General features: G+C 39.4%; 1 protein-coding gene across 1 annotated transcript; it reads right to left on the bottom strand.

The window, feature by feature from the left end:
- Nucleotides 1-938: 938 nt before the first annotated feature.
- Nucleotides 939-16,738, bottom strand: GRSF1 (G-rich RNA sequence binding factor 1). Its single transcript, XM_004283572.4, has 10 exons — nucleotides 16,286-16,738; nucleotides 13,585-13,741; nucleotides 12,388-12,543; nucleotides 11,846-11,989; nucleotides 10,918-11,053; nucleotides 6,765-6,949; nucleotides 5,698-5,819; nucleotides 4,013-4,148; nucleotides 3,281-3,356; nucleotides 939-2,309 (listed from the first exon to the last, which is right to left on the bottom strand). Exons 1-9 carry the CDS (start codon nucleotides 16,643-16,645, stop codon nucleotides 3,307-3,309), a joined length of 1,446 nt encoding a protein of 481 aa, XP_004283620.1. The 5' UTR covers nucleotides 16,646-16,738; the 3' UTR covers nucleotides 939-2,309; nucleotides 3,281-3,306.
- Between the last annotated feature and the right edge of the window lie 5,390 nt (nucleotides 16,739-22,128).

Genomic DNA, 22,128 nt, shown 5'->3' with positions numbered 1-22,128 from the left:
AAAGAGGACCCAAAGAGAAGAGCAAAATTCATTGTCATTATTTCTTTCAATAGCAAATGATGATGCATAATCCAGTCTTGTCAAATTTCAAGAGGGAGAAGTATGTCTTTAGATGGGATAAAAATAAAAGATTACTTTTATTCTATTATCTGTTTTTCTTCCCTTTCTAGTAATTTTCTAGTAATTTGCCTTGTCAGCAATTATTCATTTACTAATGTAAATTATGAGCAATAACCTACTAAAGGAAGTACAGGAAAGTATATGAATTCATAAGATGACTTCCCAAGAATGCCCACCTTTTTTCTGAGAACTTGGCCACTAGTGTGACAAGAAGATACACACTTCAAGCTTACCCACCACGTAATATATTAATGCTTTGCTCTCATTCTTTTCAGAGAGATGTGCAAGGGAAACTCATTATCTTTTTTATTTTTACGTATTTATTTGTCTGCACCGGGTCTATAGTTGCGGCATGCGGGACCTAGTTCCCTGACTAGGGATCTAACTCTGGCCCCCTGCATTGGGAGCATGAAGTCTTAACCACTAGACCACCAGGGAAGTCCCTCATTAGGTTTAAAATAAAGTAATTGCAAATGAATTAATTCCTCACCAACCCCAATCCTAATCAACACTACAGATTTTTTTCCACAGACCTACTGCTAGAGGGAGAAAGAAAAGATCGCATTCTAGTAGCTCATATGGCTACAGACACCAGTTCTTATAGCTCAATACATTCAACCACATATGAAAATACGTTTCTATTTAGGTCGTAATACGGAAGATGTTAAGCTGGTTGACTGAATCATGCTCTTATAGGATGATAAAAGCAAACACAATTACAAACTAACCATTTCTTCTTATAATAATATACCAGGACTTGATGTAATAAAAATGTACTAGGTTGATTCACACACTCCAAAATAAATACTCTTAGGTAATCTTCAGCCTGAAACAAGCCTTCATTTATTGACTACTTACAGTACAGTGATTCCGTATCTTAGCTGGTAATCAAAGATGGTTATGTATTAAGTGAGAGAAGACATAATCTCTCTTCCAGATACCACCTCTCAGAAATCTGGGCTAATTAAACTTTAAGAACTAGAACTGCATCTCCTGGTAACCACGTGACAGTCGTCACCCTGAGAACAGGAACAAGGCAAAGAAAACATACAGGACTTTGATTCTCCTACACAGGTACACATAAAGTTAGTTTATTAATGACTACATTTTGAAGCCAGCCATTTTGATCCAATATTTAAATAACAAGCTGTTTAATATTAAAGCAGAAAATACTGCCACAATGTGACAGAAATACAGCTTTATCCATAATCCTTTCACACGATTATACATTAAATGCTATTTGTAGTTAAGCAAGGCACCCCTACTTGTTCTAAAATATGGGATGTGCTACCCCACTGAAAAAGCAAATGAGACTCAGATTTTTTCCTATGTAGAGCTGGTTTAAATTCAAGTGAAGCCATTAATGTCCTTACCAGTCAGGACTGTTATGACATGTCACTTCACAGTATTGAGACTAACACACACCTTAAGGTCTACCCCAAAACCAAAAACAGGTGGGGGGGCAGGGGTCAGACAACTTTTACATTAAGACTATAATTGCCTCCTTAATTATACAGGCACCAATGTTAAATGCCTTCAGCACAAGGCTTAGAAAGGCAAAACATTTCTAAAGACATAAAACTGCCAAACTGTTGTCATTTACACTCACTAACCTGTGGTATTTGTTTTTTGTTTTGATTTTTTTAAAATTCCTACCCCTATCTAAGTAACCAAATACACCTAAAATTAAAATAACTCTGCCAAACCATAATGGTTCAAAGGTCTGAAACCTTTCCTTGCTTTGGTGAGTATTTGGTTAAAATAATCAGTATTTCATTCCATAAAAAGTTTCACATCAGAGCTCTTAATTCACAGGCAAAAAACAAAACCTCAAACAGATCATTTTTAAAATGGGAGAAAGATTTTAAAGGACAGCGCTGAATAAAAATATGTAGTCTTTACACTGGGTCACAAATCGTCTATGAAAACTGTTTAATCATATAAAATAAAGACCAGATTTTTTAATCAGATCCTGGACAGTTTAAACAAAAAAGTAAATCTGTGGTTTATTTCATAATCCCAAACTGAATCTTTCCTTTTTCTTTCTAAACAGTCCACTATGGAATTTTTCTTATAAGCAATTAACCCCAAACCCCCAAATGGTTTCTCTAGCAGTTGCTGCTAAAAACCTGGAACTTTAGATCCCATGTCCAAGAAAGATGTGCAAATGAAATGCTTCTTGCTTCATCCTGAAAATAAAACAAAAAATGTTGCATGCTTACTCAAAATGAAAATGTGTTGCGCAAGTTCCCATACCATTTAAAACTACAAATTCAATAGTTTTTTTTCTTTCTGATTTATTGCAAGTTATCTGACAAACCAATTAAGCTAAGGTGAAGAAAATTAGTTAGGCATTAGTGTTTGCAGCCTGGTATGAAGATAGCAGATTTTCAGAGTTGGGCGCAGAATATATTTTGCATAGATTTTAGCTAATGTAAATATTTAAATCCCACGAGATTGTGGGACTTTATATCCAAAAATAGCCTATGACAACTATAGTAAACAAATGCCCCATGTGTTTTCAAGAAATCACTACAGGTAAGTGTCTTAAAGGAAAGCCCCATTACATGTAGAAAAATGATCACAATACAATATATTAAAAGATTTTATGGGGAAAAAGAGAACACATGGCACTGAGTCAGGGAAGGGACATCAATACATATTTAGTTGATTTGTCACAGATAAAACTCTGAAATCTATGTACTTCCTAGGACAATTTTCATAACACCATTTCAGGAAAAGAAGCAGTGTTACATTAAGTGTACAAATCCATGACACACCCTGGTTTCAGATATCTAAAAAATATCTTAGAACTGAGGAAATGTATGTAAATTTTATAGGACGACAAGCTAACACAAGGCACATTTTCAGTGTATTATAACATACAGCTACTAAAGATGAAAAGTTCTTTTTAAGCACATAGCATGATGAATGTTGGGAATGATGCAAAAAGATTCTAATGGGGAAAATACTCAGAGCTACTGTATGATCATAATGAATTCTATTTCCCAGGAGAATTTCATTCCCTATAGTCAGGCTTCAATTATCATGATTAGTTTGATGTTTATTAAAATGGTTTTCAACCGTATTATAAATCTGTGAGTTAATGATTAACTTATCAACTGAAAATAATTTACACAATTGCACCTCTTAAGTTTACCTTATTTTCTGGAATCCCTGGAAGTCTTATTTTCCTTTCGGACATGAATTCAGGAACAATTCAATATATCTATGGTCTGAGAATGACAAAAAAGGATCCGTTCTTAACCCTCTGCCTTTTGAAAGCAGATCGTTTTCACTGAGATGTTGGACACTACAGGTGTCTGTCCCCAGGCCAGCAGGGACCTCTGAAGCCTTCTTCATGACCTGGCTTTTTTTCCCATCCCGTGGTTTTTCTAATGGATATTTAGGACTTTTGTAATCTCATAGCTATCCAAGCTCCACTTCCTAATTCTAAGAACTTTAATCGAAAGTTAAATTGAAGGTACTGTTTGTAGACACTTAACACCCATGAAAGCCCAGCCATCATGACAAATCCCTGAGTGCTGTCTTCAGAAAATGATGCTGGTCATCACAGCTTCAGCATCTCCTGTTTTTTGATGCTCAGCTCCCCCTGCTGATCTCAGAGTTTCCTGGCTTCTCCTTCCCCCTCTCTCACCCCTGTGCTGTCCTGTGTAGTGATCTGGTGAGCGAAACTGCTGCTTATTCCTCCACCCCTACTTCTACCCCCCTGCACTACATATGAGTTTCAAGATTTATTATTGCAATTAAAGTGCTTTATGCTGGCTTTTCTCAAAACAAAAGAAACAAAAAAACCCCACAAAAAACAGAGAAAGGCATTTGTAAACAAAGATAGACATCAAAAATAACAAAAACCATGGGCAGCACTTACGAACATGGGACCGATCCTTGAGCATAGCTGCAACAGCGTCCTCGTGGGTTTCGAAGTGCACATCAGCTTCTCCAGTGGCCTTCCCACTGGAACTGTATTCCATGGTGATTCTAACAGGCTTCAGTGGAGCAAAAAACTAAACAACAAACAAAGGAAGCCAAAAGGAACATAATGTTACTAGGTCAATTTCTAGAAGTCTGGTGGCTCTGTATTTTTCTTTCAGACTTTCATTCATACACCTGATAAATTTATTTGTAGGAAATCTCTTTAAGCAACAATGTAGTTACACATCTACTACCTCTGCTGGCTCTTCTGATCTTCTGAGAACTCACGGCTACATTTCAAGTATCTGTTCACAGAGAACTTAAACTATATACACAATACAATAATATACAATAGTTATCAAACTTTTCTTTATACCAACAAGGACCACTTTTATTATTCCTCCCACACACCTCCTTTCCCGTTTCTAAAAACTGTCCGTCAAATATACTTCATTTCTATTTTTTTTTAAATATTGATTGATTTATTTATTTGGCTGCACTGGATCTTACTTGTGGCATGCGGGACATTTAGCTGTGGCACGTGGGATCCAGTTCCCTAACCAGGGATCGAACCTGGGTCCCTCCGCATTGGGAGTGCGGAGTCTTAGCCACTGGACCACCAGTGAAGTCCCTACACTTCATTTCTTAATAATTCATTTTTACCATGTTTTAATCAAACATGGAGCTGATAATAAGTTTCTTATCAGCACTACCTAAACAGAGCTACCACACTGAGTGGTTAATATTCCAAACCAAACCAATTCTTTAATGAGACTGTGCAACCTTCATTTAGGTAAAAATATGATTCTTAATAGGTTTTTTGAAGTAATAAAGACAAATTCTGAGGCCCCACTACTAACTAATTCTGAGGCCCCACTACTAACTGGATCCTAGATTTTCATCTACCTTAAGCACACATCCTGGAGTTCAGGAAGTCAATAAGGACTCTGTTATTTCATCTTTTCATTTCATAGAGTACCTATCATAAAATGAAAATATTTTAAAAATTCCTTTTCTCAAAAATCAGGGAAGCTGGATGCAAGAAGGCTATATGGTGTAATGATAACTCCAGGCATTTAGGAGTACTAGATTCGTGTCTAGTATATAACTGCCCTGTGACAAATGCTCTCGGAGTCTCCTTTTCTTAAACTCAAAGATGAATGGGCTGAGGGACTTCCCTGGTGGCACAGCGGATAAAACTCTGTGCTTCCAATGCACGGGGCCCTGGCTCAATGCCACAACTAAAAGTTTGCGCATGCCACAACTAAGAAGCCCATGTGCCGCAACTAAGACCCGGTGCAACCAAATTAATTAATTAATTAATTTTAAAAAATGAATGGGTTGAACTAATTTAGAGAAAGACCAAGCTTTTTTACATTGAATACTTAACCTACGCCATATTATTTTGCACCTATGAAATGTTATCATCCATTATACACATGACCTTAGAATGTAATAAAACCCACATCTCTCAGCCAAAGAAAATAAAACAAGCCCCCACAACTGTGGAGATGCCACCTTGTTGTCCAAAGATACTGCAGAAATACTATATTTTTCTTCTCTACCTTCCCTAAATAGAAGTTCAAAACTTTAGAACTTTTGTTCAAAGCTACTGAGATTGGATATCTTACTGCCACACACATTTATAATGTCTTGGGCATTGGCTTGGAAAGGCAATCCTCTCATGTGGACAAAATGTAGTGAAGACGTAGTTCCAAAATCAACAGCCTCTGGGATCTTTTCTGACATCTCCTTAGGCAATTCTAAGAAATGGGACAAAAAGCACTGTCAAGAACATAAACACTTCAAAAGTTATTAGCAGATTATAATTAGGAATGACCTTTATGACAAAATCCTCAATTACTCTTGAAATACCCTAGTAACGAAGAGGGTTTCAATTTTAAAAGCCAAGATGATCTGAAATTTCTGCTGCCTAACAAGTATCACCTGAACACTCGTAAGGATTTAGTGTCTCAAACCATTACCAGATTACAAAAGAACGTACCTTTCTCTAACAACTGAGAGACGGAAAAATGATTATGAACGTAAAAATAAAGACAAGAGAAATTCCCTGGGTTATAGTCACTTTGAAAAAAAAAAAAAGGAATAAATATGGTTAACAGGATAATCCTAGAGCACAAATTTAAAAAGTATTTATCAAACTTTTAAAGATTCCAAATGTTGCTTTGGGATTAAGAATCAAAGGAATAATTAAACACAGAGGCAAACAAAACACCTTACTTTAATCAACAATCCTGCTCTCTACACACATCATTTCCCACCTTAAGTTTAAATGTTGACATCTTACTTCTTTTTGTTGTATATGTGCAACCCAGGTTTTGATACAGAATCTGCAAAAATGATTAAATTAAAAAAAAAAAACCAATGAAATAATTAAGACCATCTTCAACCCTCCATATCTGTGAATGTGGAACCCGTGGATATGGAGGGCTGCCTATGGGACTTGACCATTCATGGATTTTGGTATCCATGGTGGGTCCTGGAACCAATCCCCTGGGGATACTGAGGGACGACTGTATTCATAGCACATACTACACTCAAAGACATATTAAATTAAACATTTAACTCAATTTCCTTTGTCCTATAATCTACAATTTGATACAACATGGTCATAAAAAAATTTTTTTAACAAATATCAAAACGTACAAGGCAGACACAATGAGTTTCAATAAGAGGCAAATCCTGACCTATTTCCTTCTCACTTTCAAAAGCCGTCATGGGTCGGATATCCTCAGTTACTTCATGTTCTTCAAAGACCATTTCTGGCTCAGTTATATACTTAGCAGTGGGAGAAGATGCCGTTTTCTTTCCCTTATGAGAACCAACATGTGTTCGAACTTCATTCCTTCTGCTTGGAAATATCTCTATGTATCTATGTCAAAGCAAAAGTGAACAGGCATAAATGGTACAAAGTAACTTTACATTGAACTCTTTTAAAATAAAACATGCAGGGCTTCCCTGGTGGCCAGTGGTTAAGAATCCGCCTGCCATACAAATTGTGAAATTTTTTGTTCTAGTTCTGTGAAAAATGCCAGTGGTAGTTTGATAAGGATCGCCACTGGCATTTTTCACAGAACTAGAACAAAAAATTTGTATGGAAACACAAAAGACCCCGAATAGCCAAAGCAATCTTGAGAACGAAAAACGGAGCTGGAGGAATCAGGCTCCCTGACTTCAGACTATACTACAAAGCTGCAGTAATCAAGACTGTATGGTACTGGCACAAAAACAGAAATATAGATCAATGGAACAGGATAGAAAGCCCAGAGATAAACCCACGCATATATGGTCACCTTATCTTTGATAAAGGAGGTAAGAATATACAGTGGAGAAAAGACAGCCTCTTCAATAAGCGGTGCTGGGAAAACTGGACAGCTACATGTAAAGTATGAGATTAGAACACTCCCTAACACCACACACAAAAATAAGCTCAGAATGGATTAAAGACCTAAATGTAAGGCCAGCAACTATCAAACTCTTAGAGGAAAACATAGGCAGAACACTCTATGACATAAATCACAGCAAGATCCTTTTTGACCCACCTCCTAGAGAAATGGAAATAAAAACAAAAATAAACAAATGGGACCTAATGAAACTTAAAAGCTTTTGCACAGCAAAGGAAACCATAAACAAGACCAAAAGACAACCCTCAAAATGGGAGAAAATATTTGCAAATGAAGCAACTGACAAAGGATTAATCTCCAAAATTTACAAGCACTCATGCAGCTCAATAACAAAAAAACAAACCCAATCCAAAAATGGGCAGAAGACCTAAACAGACATTTCTCCAAAGAAGATATACAGATTGCCAACAAACACGAAAGAATGCTCAACATTATTAATCATTAGAGAAATGTAAATCAAAACCACAATAAGATATCATCTCACACCAGTCACAATTGCCATCATCAAAAAATCTAGAAACAATAAATGCTGGAGAGGATGTGGAGAAAAGGGAACACTCTTGCACCGCTGGTAGGAATGTAAACTGATACAGCCACTATGGAAAACAGTATGGAGGTTCCTTAAAAAACTACAAATAGAACTACCATACAACCCAACAATCCCACTACTGGGCATATACCCTGAGAAAACCATAATTCAAAAAAAGTCATGTACCAGAATGTTCATTGCAGCTCTATTTACAATAGCCAGGAGATGGAAGCAACCTAAGCGTCCATCATTGGATGAATGGATAAAGAAGATGTGGCAAATATATACAATGGAATATTACTCAGCCATAAAAAGAAACGAAATTGAGTTATTTGCAGTGAGGTGGATGGACCCAGAGTCTGTCATACAGAGTGAAGTAAGTCAGAAAGAGAAAAACAAATACTGTATGCTAACACATATATATGGAATCTAAGGGGAAAAAAAAAGGTCATGAAGAACCCAGGGGTAAGACAGGAATAAAGACACAGACCTACTAGAGAATGGACTTGAGGATATGGGGAGGGGTAAGGGTAAGCTGTGACAAAGTGAGAGTGGCATGGACATATATATACTACCAAACGTAAAATAGATAGCTAGTGGGAAGCAGCCGCATGGCACAGGGAGATCAGCTCGGTACTTTGTGACCACCTAGAGGGGTGGGAGGCAGGGAGACGCAAGAGGGAAGAGATATGGGAACATATGTATATGTATAACTGATTCACTTTGTTATAAAGCAGAAACTAACACACCATTGTAAAGCAATTATACTCCAATAAAGATGTTAAAAAAAAAAAAAAGGAATCTGCCTGCCAATGCAGGCGGATCTTGCTGTGTCCCGGAAGATCCCACATGCGGAGGAGCAACTAAGCCCATGTACCACAACTACTGAGCCTGCGTTCTAGAGCCCTCGAGCCACAACTACTGGAGACCGTGCACCTAGAGCCTGTGCTCCGCAACAAGAAGCCGCCGCAATGAGAAGCACACGCACCGCAACGAAGAGCGGCCCCCGCTTGCCGCAGCTGGAGAAGGCCCGCAACGAAGACCTAACGCAGCCAAAATTTTTTTTTTAATAAAATAAATTAAAATAAAACATGCATACATATTATTTCTGATAGCTAACAAACAGAGGTGTCCAAAGACAACAGGTGGGGCATAAAGTAAAAATGGACATAGATATTCACCCATGAAAAAGTACTCTCAACAGAGCAGGTCACTGATTTAATCCTCCCAAGGTAAGTTTTCTTCATATACATTTTAACAAATGTTTTCTACCCTGTTTTGCTTCATGCGGACAAATATGCAAAGGTTAACTGTGTGTATGACAAGAATCTAGTGAGAAAGGTTTCATTTTGTTTTTTACAGTTGATTAACAATCTCTTGAGGTCTTACAAATCAATTCTGTGAAAATTATTCATATGTGTTTAAGATATTAAAAGTCACAATATATGAGGAGCTAACTTCTCCCAGGACTTCACTAAGAGGCTAATGAGAATTAATGAACTAAATGTCAATTCTAACTTGCTGTTTGGCTGTGGAACTGTTAAATCCAAGTTTCTGGAACCAGTTTTCTTTTTCTCAACAATGCTTTTCCAAATTAGGTTATTAAGCTTGAATTGTACAAATCCTTTGCATTTACAGACCCAGATGTGCAACATTTCTTAATTTACTGAAGAGATCTATACACTGCCTTGATGTTCCCACATAAAAACATATTACTGACGTGTTCCCAGTTATAAGAAAATATGAAGAGTACTGAAAGAAAATTAAGGGGGGCGGTGTGTGTTTTGCATGTATTTTCTTCATTAAAAGTTTTTTAATAAAGACCTTTGAACCAATTCTATACGTAGATCCTGAAATAGAACGACTTTGGAATGACTTTTTTAAACTTCAAAGAATTCAAGAAAAAAGGTCAGAAAACAAGCAAGACAATGAATTAAAATTTGACACTTTTGAGTACTCCCCCAAAGTTAAAACACAAATGAGCACACAAAAAAAGAGTAAAATAAAAGAGAAAAAGAAATAAAGAAAACTAAAAAACAGAAATGAACTCAGCCCATCACTATGTGTATCCTAGTGTGATGTGATATGCAGTATACAGTATTGCCTATAGAGTATCTATTATCAAAATTGTTAACCTGAATCAATCTAAGACTTTAGGTCTAACTTCCAGTTTTCAGGAAATAATAGAGGATGCAAAGGAACAAGTTAAGTGACACTGTGAGGAAGCAAAAGGATAAACACAGGACGTGAGACACTGTACAGGACAAATGACTCAATTTCTTCAAAAGCCAATTGCATCTTGAAAAGGGGGAGGGGAATTCCCTGGTGGTCCAGTGGTTAGGACTCCATGCTTTCTCTACCGTGGGCCTGGGTTCAATCTCTGGTCAGGGAACTAAGATCTAGCAAGCTGCTCCATGCAGCCAAAAGAAAAAATAATAATAATAAAAAGGGAGAGGGAACATAAAAATAAAGGAAATGGGGATTTGCTCTAATTGAAGAGAAATGGAAGCATAACAATCAAATACAACGTATGGACCATGTCTAGATTCTGGTGAGGGAAAAAAAAAAAGCAACTGGAGAAAGACATTTTGGGTATAAATGGGAACATGTGATTACGGACTGGCACTAGATAATAAATTATCACTAATTTTGTTAAATGTGATAATATTGGGATAATGTAAAAATGTTTTCTTAAAGATGCATACTGAAAAAACAGATGCAACAAATACAACAAATGTTAAGAATTTGTTAATCTAAGTGATGGGCATTTGACAGCTCATCATACTACTCTCTCTACTTTTTCTGTGTTTAGATAATTTTACAGTCATATTATACTGCATTCATCAAAACGACCCAGTGTATTGGCCAATATGATCCTTCTGCAACATTAGTATCTGCTTCACTCACCGGTTGCCAATTTCTTCCCTGTGTTTCAAAAGGGCTTGGTTGGCCATTTCTGGTTCTTCAAACTGCACATAGGCTTCTCCTGTTTTTCTTCTCCCTCTATAATCCATGACAAAAGTAATGTCTACTATGTTCAGTCCTAGGATGTCAAAAAATTATTACAAATTAGTGCTGCTAACAGAAGCTTTTTTATTCTTAGACTTAACACATTCATTCAAATACTAAGAATTTCTTTTTAAGTTTATTAGTAAAATTGTGGGCCTATTTTGCCAGTCCCAAAGCTGAATACATGCCTAATGGGAAGAAAATTATTATGCAGCCAAAAGCTAATTAACACCCACACATTCCCAGAACATTTAGGGTCCAAGCAGTCCATCTAAAACACACAATTTTTTTTTTGCCATTAGTTATATACAGAGACTTAGACTAACATCACTACTGGTGCATATTTTACCCCTAAGATGATAATGCTTTTTTTTTTTTTTAAACGGACGTGCTGTGCAGCTTGCAGGATCCTAGTTCCCTGACCAGGGACTGAACCCGCGCCCTCAACAGTGAAAGCGCAGAGTCCTAACCACTGGACTGCCAGGGAATTCCCTAGATGTTAATGCTTTTAGATCATATAAATCACTATTGTCTAAGACAAATACAGCCACTCTCATGAGAGGATATTTTCCTCAATAGTTAAAAAAAAAAAAAAAAAAAAACCTCCACATTAAATTATTTTGAAATATGACACCCCCCAAAGATCAGTGTTTTAGATCAAAACACTTATATAATCTATAAATACTGGCAATCCAAGTGAAGAGTTCTCCCCTAAACAACCTAATATAACTGCATGCAGTTACCAGGAGAAGGTTCACCTAAGATAAAGAAGGAAACAATGGGGGGAAAAGATATGAGGCCCCAACACAATATAACTGAAAAGCACCTGCGAAGAAGTCTATAATGTCTTTCTCATTGCAACTATAAGGAAGTCCTCTCAAACGAACCACACCATCATTTACCACAGGTGTAGATTTGACATGCAGGCTCTTCATTAAGGCATCCACATCTTCATTGTTTATCTCATATACTAAGAAAAAGAGCACAAAAGGTATGCAATATTTACATAACAAAGGAAGAAGCCATTAAAAAAATAATCACACTGGGTGAGTTATCCAGGAATCTAAAAACTAGTATTTTTAACCTTACATACTTCTCTGGAGAAAATAATAAATGACATTTATCAAGTATTTACTATGCGCCAGCTGTAACATCACAACTTCTGAAGTAAACTGGGTCAACACCCTCATTTTATAGATAAGAAACTGAGATTATTTGTGTGCTTCATTTTCACACCCTGGAAAAGGGTTTTTCATAGAATCTAACTACTTCACTATTCATAATATCTAATACAGGATCAAATGAAGCTGCCTTGAAAAGTACAGTCAATGTAATGAACCCGAAAAGCTATAACACGACTTCACATACCTTCCACATACCGCTGCCCCATGTACATGCGGTGTTTTTCTAAGGCTTTTTGCACATCCTGCTCTGACTCCATTTCAATTAAGGCATCACCCCTTCGTTTCCCATCTCTATTTAAGAGGAAGTGGATTCCATTCTCACCATTGCGAATTCTGCAGTCTGAAAGTATGTGAGTAAAATCAATTAAAACCAGAAATCAAAGTTTTAGATCAATCATACAAGTCACTAGAATTGCAATCTTCCAAAACCCAAACAAAGCAATATCCAAAATGCCTGTCATTTTCCTTACACAAACCCCCATCACTGAAGACGTCCAAATGCTGATGAGCTGGTAGTCTCTAAAATGTTCCATGTGGAGAAATAAGCGAACCTTAGCACAAAAGCTTATGACCCCCTGATCATTAAATGGCAAATCAGGCTAGGCTCAATACAAAATGTAATATGGACTTCCAAATGCTTCTACAATCAGTTTCAAATCACTTAAGGAATTAAAATACGGTTTCTGCGTAAGTGTCTTCTTTCGTTATGATCATATCCATAAGAACTCTAATATATCTCCTATAAGAATAATTTAACTTTTCCCCCTTTTCATTACCAAAGAAAGACATCCCCATACTGCACACTACTTATACTGGGAGCAAGCTGAAGATGTAAGTGGCTTTATAAACTGCTTGACCCACACAAATGCATATCAGGTACTTAATACAGTTACATTGTTTTAGAACATTTAAGGCAACATCTTCTAAAGGCTTCTTAAGAGGGAGGAAAATTAAAAATCAGTCAGATACAGAAACTTTAACTACAGATGCATAAACCTTCAAACATGTTATTAAGGGAATTATATCACTTGCTAAGTGATCTTGTATTCTAAATGTATGTTATTACATAAAAAGCTACTCAATCTATATTCTCACTAACACATTCCCGCTAACAGGTTTCACCTTTTGATATGTACGTATTCAAACTTCAGAGAAAACTGGTTTTGCATCATGTAGTTTTTTAACATTAAAATTTTTTCGGTATTCAACCTGGTATATATGACAAATGATACACATGATGTCACTATGCATATGTAACCAGCCAGAATGAGACAATTCCCATGCATCAAATAAGATGTCTACAGCACAGCCTAACTTGAATTTTATGGGACTACCTTTCAGTCAGATGAAATTACATATTCAAAACATACATAAAATATACCTGAGAAAAAGCTAAGCACATCTTCTACAGTGCACGACCACGGTAATCCTTGAGCTCGAATGAGATAAACGTCGTCCACTTCCTCTCCTAACTTGGACGGAGGCAATTCATATTCAGGGAGAGGTGGAAGGTCTTCCAGGTAGGTAGTTTTGGACTCCTTCCAAGAGAAATGAAGAAATGTAGAAATATTTCTTGAACAACCTACTTAGAAAATTTATTTTCAAAGTTTATTTCTACAAATTAACACCCTGGATATTATTATTTGGGGACCATCAGTATTTCAGAGGCAAGAAGTAAAATTCACAAATCTAACTCATCCTATTTTGGCTTAAATTGTACATCCTAAAGCAATAAGCATGTATAGCCTAATGGTTTGGCAGGACATAAATTTTATTCCAGGCTTGTTTTTAAATTCATCAGTCCCGAAGTACACCTCATAATAGTGTTTTAGTTAAGGCAGGACAACCGGGGTCCCTTCAATTTAACAAATATGTATCTCCTAATCACAGCACACCATAATTAGGCCCTCATCTCAAAAAGCGTACCATCCAGACTAAGACAAGCACACAAGACAGATGCTTTAAGGGCTATAATTAAGATACAAGATATTATAGAAATTCATAACAGAGCACCAACAGAAGAATCAAGACATGATACGAGATGAGCCTTGAAGGAAGGCTAGAATTCTGAGAGAAATATATAAAGGATAGGCATTCCAGTTTGAGAAGTGAGGGGAAGAAACAGTATGAACAGAAGCCCATTTGCAAAACAGCAATAATTCCATTTGGCTAAACTGTAGGGTACAATTAGGAGCCAAAGAAGATGAGCTGGCAAAAAAAACTGGGTACCACATAGCAGAGGAATTGAGGGTTGAGCTCAGTGTGTGTCGTTAACCTGGTAGGCAAAGGGGAGCTAATAAAAGACATTTAGAAGTGTGTAAATCAACAAGACAGCAGGATGCTTGGAAAGATTAATTTGTCAACTAGTATGTCAGACCAACTGAATAAGGGAAAGATCATAAAAGGCAACAGCAGTAGTGTGAGGTAACAGGAGCCTGAGACATACCCAAAGAACTCTATTTTACAACACTAAACAAAAACCGAAATGTTATAAGATTCCAACAAGCACAACCATAACCAGGGAAGACAACTCAGGTTTTAAGACTTGCACTCTACTAGGCTAAGGAAATAGATTTCTCTGTACCATCCTACCATTTACACGAAGATTTATGTCTAATTTTAAGGAGTCAATGATAAATGTAAACCTCCAGCAGAGGCCTCATACATTATTTAATAAGAATGCAACAAGCACTTCAATTATCAACATGGGAAGACAACTCAGGCTTTAAGTCAAATGACTTGCACTCTATTGGGCTAAAGAGAGAGATACTTCACTCCTTTGTATATCCCCATCATTTTCGTGGAAATTTACACATAATTTTATGCAATCAATAATAAAAGTAAGCACAGAGGCTTACTTACTGGCAGAGCCTCAACAGATCATTATGCTAGTCAAATTCACAGAAAAAAATAATCAAGTAAAGAGAGTAACCAGGTCACAAAGGCTTATTAGAGACAGTTTTTTTGTTGCTTTTTTTTTTTAATAAGAGCAACATTCCCCATTTTCCCAGAATTCCATAAGCATCACAAGCTTTCACTGAAAAGGGCAACAGAAAGTATTGGGCCAGGATTCAAATCAATTAGCTCAGCCACTGGCAGACAGCAGCCACGCTGATTAGCTTCCCAGTTTCCCTAAGTTCAAGGAGAAGCACAAATTGAATTAACAATAATATGACCCAAGGCATCAGGAACATGGTAGTCAAAAAGTGTGCGGACATTTCCCAGATGCCACGTAAGAAGCAGAAAAGAAAGCTTCCTACGAGGCACAAAACATTTGCAATGTGAGTACTTAAAGCACACACTGACTCAAAAAAAAAAAAAAAAAATACTGTAGACTCACTCCTGGGTCCCCAAACCATCGCCTCAGCCCCAGACGCCTCCTCTCCTCGGTCCCCCTCCCCTCGGTCCCCCTCCCCCAATGTCAGTCTCCAAACTGTCCTTCCCATCAGCGGTGACCCACGGTCCGAAAGGACCTTCTGTCAGAGGAAGTGAAGGTGCAGAGGTGACCTTCAGTAACTGGGGCAGCCCGCCTTTCCCAAGGGACACGAGAGCGAGGAGAGCGCTGGGGTCCAGCCTCCCTCCCCACAAACCTAGCCCACGCAAGTGTGTGCGTGAACCTTCGTAGCAGCGGGCCGCGAGGCGCACCAAGGGCCGCCCAGGCCTAGTGCTCGGGCGGCACGGAGAGTCCCAGCCCTCCGGGGGTCCGGCCTCCCAACTTCACCACCTGCGGGCGGAGAGCGACAGAGATGCGCGGTGGGGGCGTCAACAGCCTCACAAAACCTACCATGGGCGGGCGGGAAACAAGGCCTCAACATTCACCCCCAGCCACACTTACACTGCCCAACCGACCAGAGACTCGAGAGGAGAACAAAACAAGGAGAAAACCCGAGCGCTGGGAGACCGTCCCTTGTTCTGGGGCCCAATAGGAGGACTGGGCGGGTGAGGGTGGGAGCGGGCGGGGGGCTGTGGCGCGTGCCGCGGATCCCGGGGCGCGCACTTGAGGCGCACGCGGAGGGGCGCGGGGGCGCGTGCGCACTGCCGGGGAAGGGTCCCGCGCGCGGCCCCTCTCGGCGCCCACGTACCTGGCTGTAACCGCGCGCCGGGCCCGCCGCCGCCGCCGCCGCCAGCGACTGCGGCAGCAAAGGGGCGCGCAGGGCCGGGTAAGAGGCGGCGGCCGCGGCGGCGGCGGAGGCGGCCGCTGGGGGAGGCCCCGCCAGCCTCCCGGCCGGCACAGGCCCAGTCTGGAGGCCCCGCGTGTGAGAGGCGGCGGCCGCGGCGGCCCCGAGCAGCAGCAGCAGGCGGCGACGGCCCGAGACTCCCGAGGGGAATGAGCCGGCGGCCGAGTAGAAGGGCAGGCAGGCGGCGCCGGTGCGCCGGCAGCTGCTGCAGTTGCAGCCGCAGCCCCGGAGCAGCGCCCCGAGCACCCAGCGCGTCCCGGCCATGGACTCCGGAGGCGGCGCGGGGCCTGAAGGCGGCTGCGGCTGCAGCGTGAGCGGAGGGGAAGTGGAATCCAGGGCCGGGGAGGGGTTGCCGGGCACATGCGCCGCCGGCACCAGGGGCAGCGGCGAGTCGGGAGGAGGCGGAGGAGAGCGCGCTGCTCCGCCCGGTCTCCGCCCTCGGGGCGGGGCGGGGCTGCCCGCGGGCCGGGAGGGGCCGGGGGCCGGTATGATCGCCCGGTTATTCTTTCACTTGGTGGAAACTGAGGCCTGAAGAGGACGAGGCTTCCTTCTCTGGAGGGCTGAGCCCTGGAACGGATATCTACCGACGCTCTGCACTTTCTCCACAGTCTTGTGACGTGAGGGGCAAAAGGGCCGTTCCTGGAAGGAATTGTGATACTCTGGTTATAAAAAGAGGTTGGGATAATACTGGCGGAGATTTAATAACGCCCCCTCCACGCCCCCCAGCTTGGGTTATGTGCGGAAAGCCAGCTTTCTTTGTTTTAAAATGAAATCTATAGATACTTGTTATATGTTAATAACGAATACAGGTATTCCTCCGCTGGTAGAAAGTTCACAACAGGCCGCTTCGCTTTTACCGAAGACCCATATTAGTACCTATTTTTGCTAGTGGAAAGAAATGTGATTTTCACTTTTATGGGAAAAGGCGAAAATTTAAAATAGTAGTCGGCGTTTGTTTTACAGCAGCCGTGGTAGAGGCTGCAGTGGCATCGCCAAGCTCTGTCTTGGGACACTGTACTCAGCATCTCCCTGCTATAGCTTTGAACTGTGTATTTGAACATCTGTGCTTTATTTCCTTAGCAAGATGTCTTCTAGGGTAATTGCTTCCTCACTTTATGCCATTTTGGCTTCCAAAAGGTTTCATAGGAACGCTCTGCTTTCGGACAGCAGGTGAAACCTGTATAACAAAGATTAAAGCCCCTCCTGAGGTTTCAGGAATAGACAGGCAGAGGTTTGCGAAGGAATGGTTGTGCAGTTTTCCTCCTCCGGTGGCCAGGACCCCTCTCAAGGAAGTTCAGAGAGTGAAAAATAGAAAAAGCTAAAATTTTAAAACTTTTTATTGTGGAAAATCTCAAAGAAAAGTATAATAAACTTCTAGAATTTCAGAAATTGTATCAACATTTTTCATTCTTGTTTCATCTCTCTCTTGTTTAAAATATCTGGACTATTTTAAAGCAAACCCCAAAGATCATGTCAATCATCCTTTCAGCATTCATCTTAAACTGATAATGACTTAAAAGGGAAAAAATGACATTCAGATTAGTTGTGTTAAAAAAATTCAACTGAGTAAAATTTAAAGATATTGGCTTTATCCAACAATTCAGGAATTGGGCAGCATCTCATCTAGTAGGTAAAAAGGAGCTGTATAAAATGAAAGACTTTTATAGGCAGAAGAGGGCGGGACAAGGAAATCATACTAGCAAAAAGTGAATTGGGGGGCTTCCCTGGTGGCGCAGTGGTTGAGAGTCCGCCTGCTGGTGCCGGGGACACGGGTTCATGCCCTGATCTGGGAGGATCCCGCATGCCGCGGAGCGGCTGGGCCCGTGAGCCGTGGTCGCTGATCCGGTGCGTCCGGAGCCTGTGCTCCGCAACGGGAGAGGCCACAGCAGTGAGAGGCCCGCGTACCGAAAGAAAAAAAAAAGTGAATTGGTTGTGTGAAGGTTGCTTTCCTTTAGGGCGTAGTTGGGGTCCATCGGGAAGACTACCTCACTAGTGCTGATCAGGTAATTCCTGATTGACTAGTTTAAGATTCCATTTCTGCAAAAGCCCAAAAGTGTAATTAGGTTTGGTGATGTGGGGCTTAGCATAAGTGACTCCATTTTGGACCTGTTTTGTTTTTAACAGCTGGTTTAAAGTATGAAAGATTATTGCATTTAAAGTTTGATTGTTTACTCTGGCCTACTTTTAGGGAAAGGAAAGTTCAGTATTTCCTAGAAAACCCTTTCCTCACCAAAAAAAGTGAAGAACAGGGAAAAATCTGATTGGCTTGGCTCTATGGACCTGGAATATCAAAGAGAAGGGAACTTCTGAAAGATTTAGGAATCCTAGAGTTTGTTTTTTCCTTAGATTTCCCATTCAAGAAGGAAAATGGGTTAGCTCTTCATAACAGATTATCACTACTACAAATCACAATTTGGGGACATGTTAGGGATTCTGTCCATATTTACAGAATCTTGCCTTCATCTTCTTAATAGCCAAAACCATCATCCATATTGTGTAATTCTGAGTGGATTAGAAACCTAAATACATAGAGTGAAATCTTACAGATTATAATCAGGAGTAACACCTAACTACCAAAATGGAAAGCTTTAGTTTTTATTTAGAGGAAGTTGGGAGAAAATAAAAGAGAAAAGAAACTAACTTTGAACACTTAGTCATTCATCTAACAGACATTTATTAAGTGCTTTTTGTGTTCCAGGCACTGTGCTATGCTGTATGCATTCAGGGATACAATAATAAGTTTACGGACTAAATATCAAAATGATGTTTAGACTTACATATGTTTGGATTATATAAAGAGAGAATAGCAAATTTTGAAAATTGAAACTAATGTCTTATGGAACACCAGATTTTAAAAGTTGTGTTAATAAATATTATTTTAAACCCAAATAACTATAACTAGTCCTCTTTACTGCTAATTTTATTATGGAAATAAAAAGACTATTGAGCAAAAAAAAAAACTACATTGAGAGACTTCTTGAGTAGGGTTATGACAATGGAGATGAAGAGAAGAGGGAAGATTTGAGAGATTTTTTTAGGAGGTAGAATCAACAGAATTTGAGGCTAGATTAGAAAGGGGGAATAGTGTTTTCTGTTATTTTGTTATTATTTAGAACTTGGAGGGATGGATGGCGATGACTTTCATACCTGGGAAAGTTTAGAATTCAATATAGATACATTGGAAGCAAATCAACCCCATTTTGGGTTAAGCCAGAGAAGTCTGTCCTAGAAATATTTATTCAGTAGCTGTCGGTATAAATGAAGCTGCTGGTTGAATGAGATTGCTAGGACTAAGTTTAGAGTGAGAAGAGAAGAAGGCCTAGAAACAAGGCTTGAGGTACTACAACACTGAATGCCCCATACAGGAAAATAAACTAACAAAAGGGGAGAAAGGAGCAGCAAGAGAGTTAAGAGTAAATTAAGGAAAGCCAACAGAGTATTTCTGGAAGGAAATAGATAGTATTCAACAGTGTCAAGTCCTTATTAAGATCAGGATGTACTCATCAAGTGAGGTGAGAACAAGAAAAAGTCTTGGATTTAGTGATATGGGAAGGTTTCAATAACCTTATCCACAATTGTTTGGGGGAGTGAGAGCAGAGGCCAGAAAAAAGCACAGGTGAGGAAATGGAGATAGAAGTGCAAAATAAGTTATTTTGTAGGTGAGAAAACAATAAGGCAGTAAAGGAAGTATAGGTCAAAAGTGGCTTTTGTTTTGCTTTGTTTGGATTAAACTGAATGAGAGTAAAGCATGCTGAAATGCTGGCGGGAAAGGATTCAGATGATAAAAATTTGAGTAACCAGAAGAAAATAGGCATAATTGGTGTGTGGGTTCCTAGAAAGGTGAAAGAGGAGAGGCATCAAAGCTCAGAGGCAGAGATTAGCTTTAAATAGGAGAAAGCTCCTCCACCGTTTCTATGATAAGTTAATCATAAAGCACATTGTTCTTCTAGTGTGGTCATTTAGCACTTATTACAGTACTAAATACAGAGTAGCACTGAGAGGGTGTCAGCCTGCTTCTCTGAGGAGAATTCCTGAGGTAGAACTACTTAGTCTAAATTGGTGTAAAGAAACACTGGATTTGGGGGAGCGTAAGGAGAAGGAAGGAGAAGAACGACTGCCTTGCATCACTAGGAAAGAATGTTCTAAAGAAGCCCTCTTGGCTCTAAAGAGCACATTATTAGGAGCTGGGAAAGGAGCTGGAAGGGGACAACTGTTCTAATTACTAATAAATAAGTGAAGGAACTCATTTTATTTTCCATGCCCCTCAATCCTTAAAGGTGAACACACTTTTTCTTCTGATATGCAATGAGGTTGAGTTAATCTCAAAGGATCCCACCCCACAGCTACCTTTGCATTTGAAAGAAACAAAAAATCATGAACCATGGATGTCAATAAGCCTAGGGTGGCAAAAGGAAAAGGAATTGAAGTCAAGTACCATAAAGAAATGGTGCCCATTTGTGTAACCTGTGATTAAGGTGCTATTCATCATCCAAGATTAAAGGAAGAAGTTTATTACGTTGAGTAGATACAGAGAACTTCAGGAATTGAAGCTACCAGTTACTTCCAAGGAAAGACAAAGAGGTGCATTTTATCACCACTATCACTGCTTTATTCTTTTATCTGACAAGAAAAATTGATCCACTGGATCCACAAGCTCAAAGATTTGTTTCTGCTGCAGTGATGTGTTTCTTAGGTTAACTTTGTCATTTGGTCTATATTCACTATTAACAAGTCCCATGCTAACCAATTTTTATCTCTCCCATAGATTGCATTTGGATAACCCTTCTGTGATGGAATAAAAATAATAATCATAATATTTATGATTGACACATAACAGACCTCTAAATACTGCAGCTTCTTCACTTATTAATATTAACTTGTTAATTAAAAGCTTTTGCACAACAAAGGAAACCATAAACAAAACAAAAAAACAACCCTCAGAATGGGAGAAAATATTTGCAAACAAAGCAACTGACAAGGGATTAATCTTCAGAATATACAAACAGCTCATGCAGCTCAATATCAAAAAAACAACCCAATCAAAAAATGGGTGGAAAACCTAAATAGACATTTCTTCAAAGAAGACATACAGATGGCCAACAAACACATGAAAAGATGCTCAACATCGCTAATTATTAGAGAAATGCAAATCAAAACTATACTGAGGTATCACCTCACACAGGTCAGAATGGCTATCATCAAAAAAATCTACGAAAAATAAATGCTGGAGAGGGTGTGGAGAAAAGGGAACCCTCCTGCGCTGTTGGTGGGAATGTAAATTGGTACAGCCACTATGGAGAACAGTATGGAGGTTCCTTAAAAAACTAAAAATAGAGCTACCATATGACCCAGCAATCCCACTCCTGGGCATATATCTGGAGAAAACCATAATTCGAAAGGATGCATGCACCCCAATGTTCACTGCAGCACTATTTACAATAGCCAGGACATGGAAGCAACCTAAATGTCCATCGACAGAGGAATGGATAAAGAAGATGTGGTACATACATACAATGGAATATTACTCAGCCATAAAAAGAAACGAAATTGGGTGATTTGTAGAGATGTGGACGGACACAGAGACTGTCATACAGGGTGAAGTAAGTCAGAAAGAGAAAAACAAATATCGTATATTAACGCATATATGTGGAATCTAGAAAAATGGTACAGATGAACCTGTTTGCAAGGCAGAAATAGAGACACAGACGTACAGAACAAATATATGGACACCAAGGGGGGAGGCGAGG

The sequence above is a fragment of the Orcinus orca genome, chromosome 4 (assembly GCF_937001465.1).
Source record: "Orcinus orca chromosome 4, mOrcOrc1.1, whole genome shotgun sequence".
NCBI lineage: Eukaryota > Metazoa > Chordata > Mammalia > Artiodactyla > Delphinidae > Orcinus > Orcinus orca.
Note: the sequence above shows the minus strand (reverse complement) of the source record. Positions and strands in the feature narration are given on the sequence as shown.

Excerpts from the sequence above, each read along its gene's own strand:
- GRSF1 (XM_004283572.4), bottom strand. The coding sequence starts at position 16,645 with ATGGCCGGGACGCGCTGGGTGCTCGGGGCGCTGCTCCGGGGCTGCGGC. Across the intron at positions 5,820-6,764 it reads TGAAAGTGAGAAGGAAATAG|AATTGCCTAAGGAGATGTCA; the intron begins GTCAGGATTTGC and ends CCCATTTCTTAG. Across the intron at positions 4,149-5,697 it reads ATGCCCAAGACATTATAAAT|TTTTTTGCTCCACTGAAGCC; the intron begins GTGTGTGGCAGT and ends TTTGTTGTTTAG.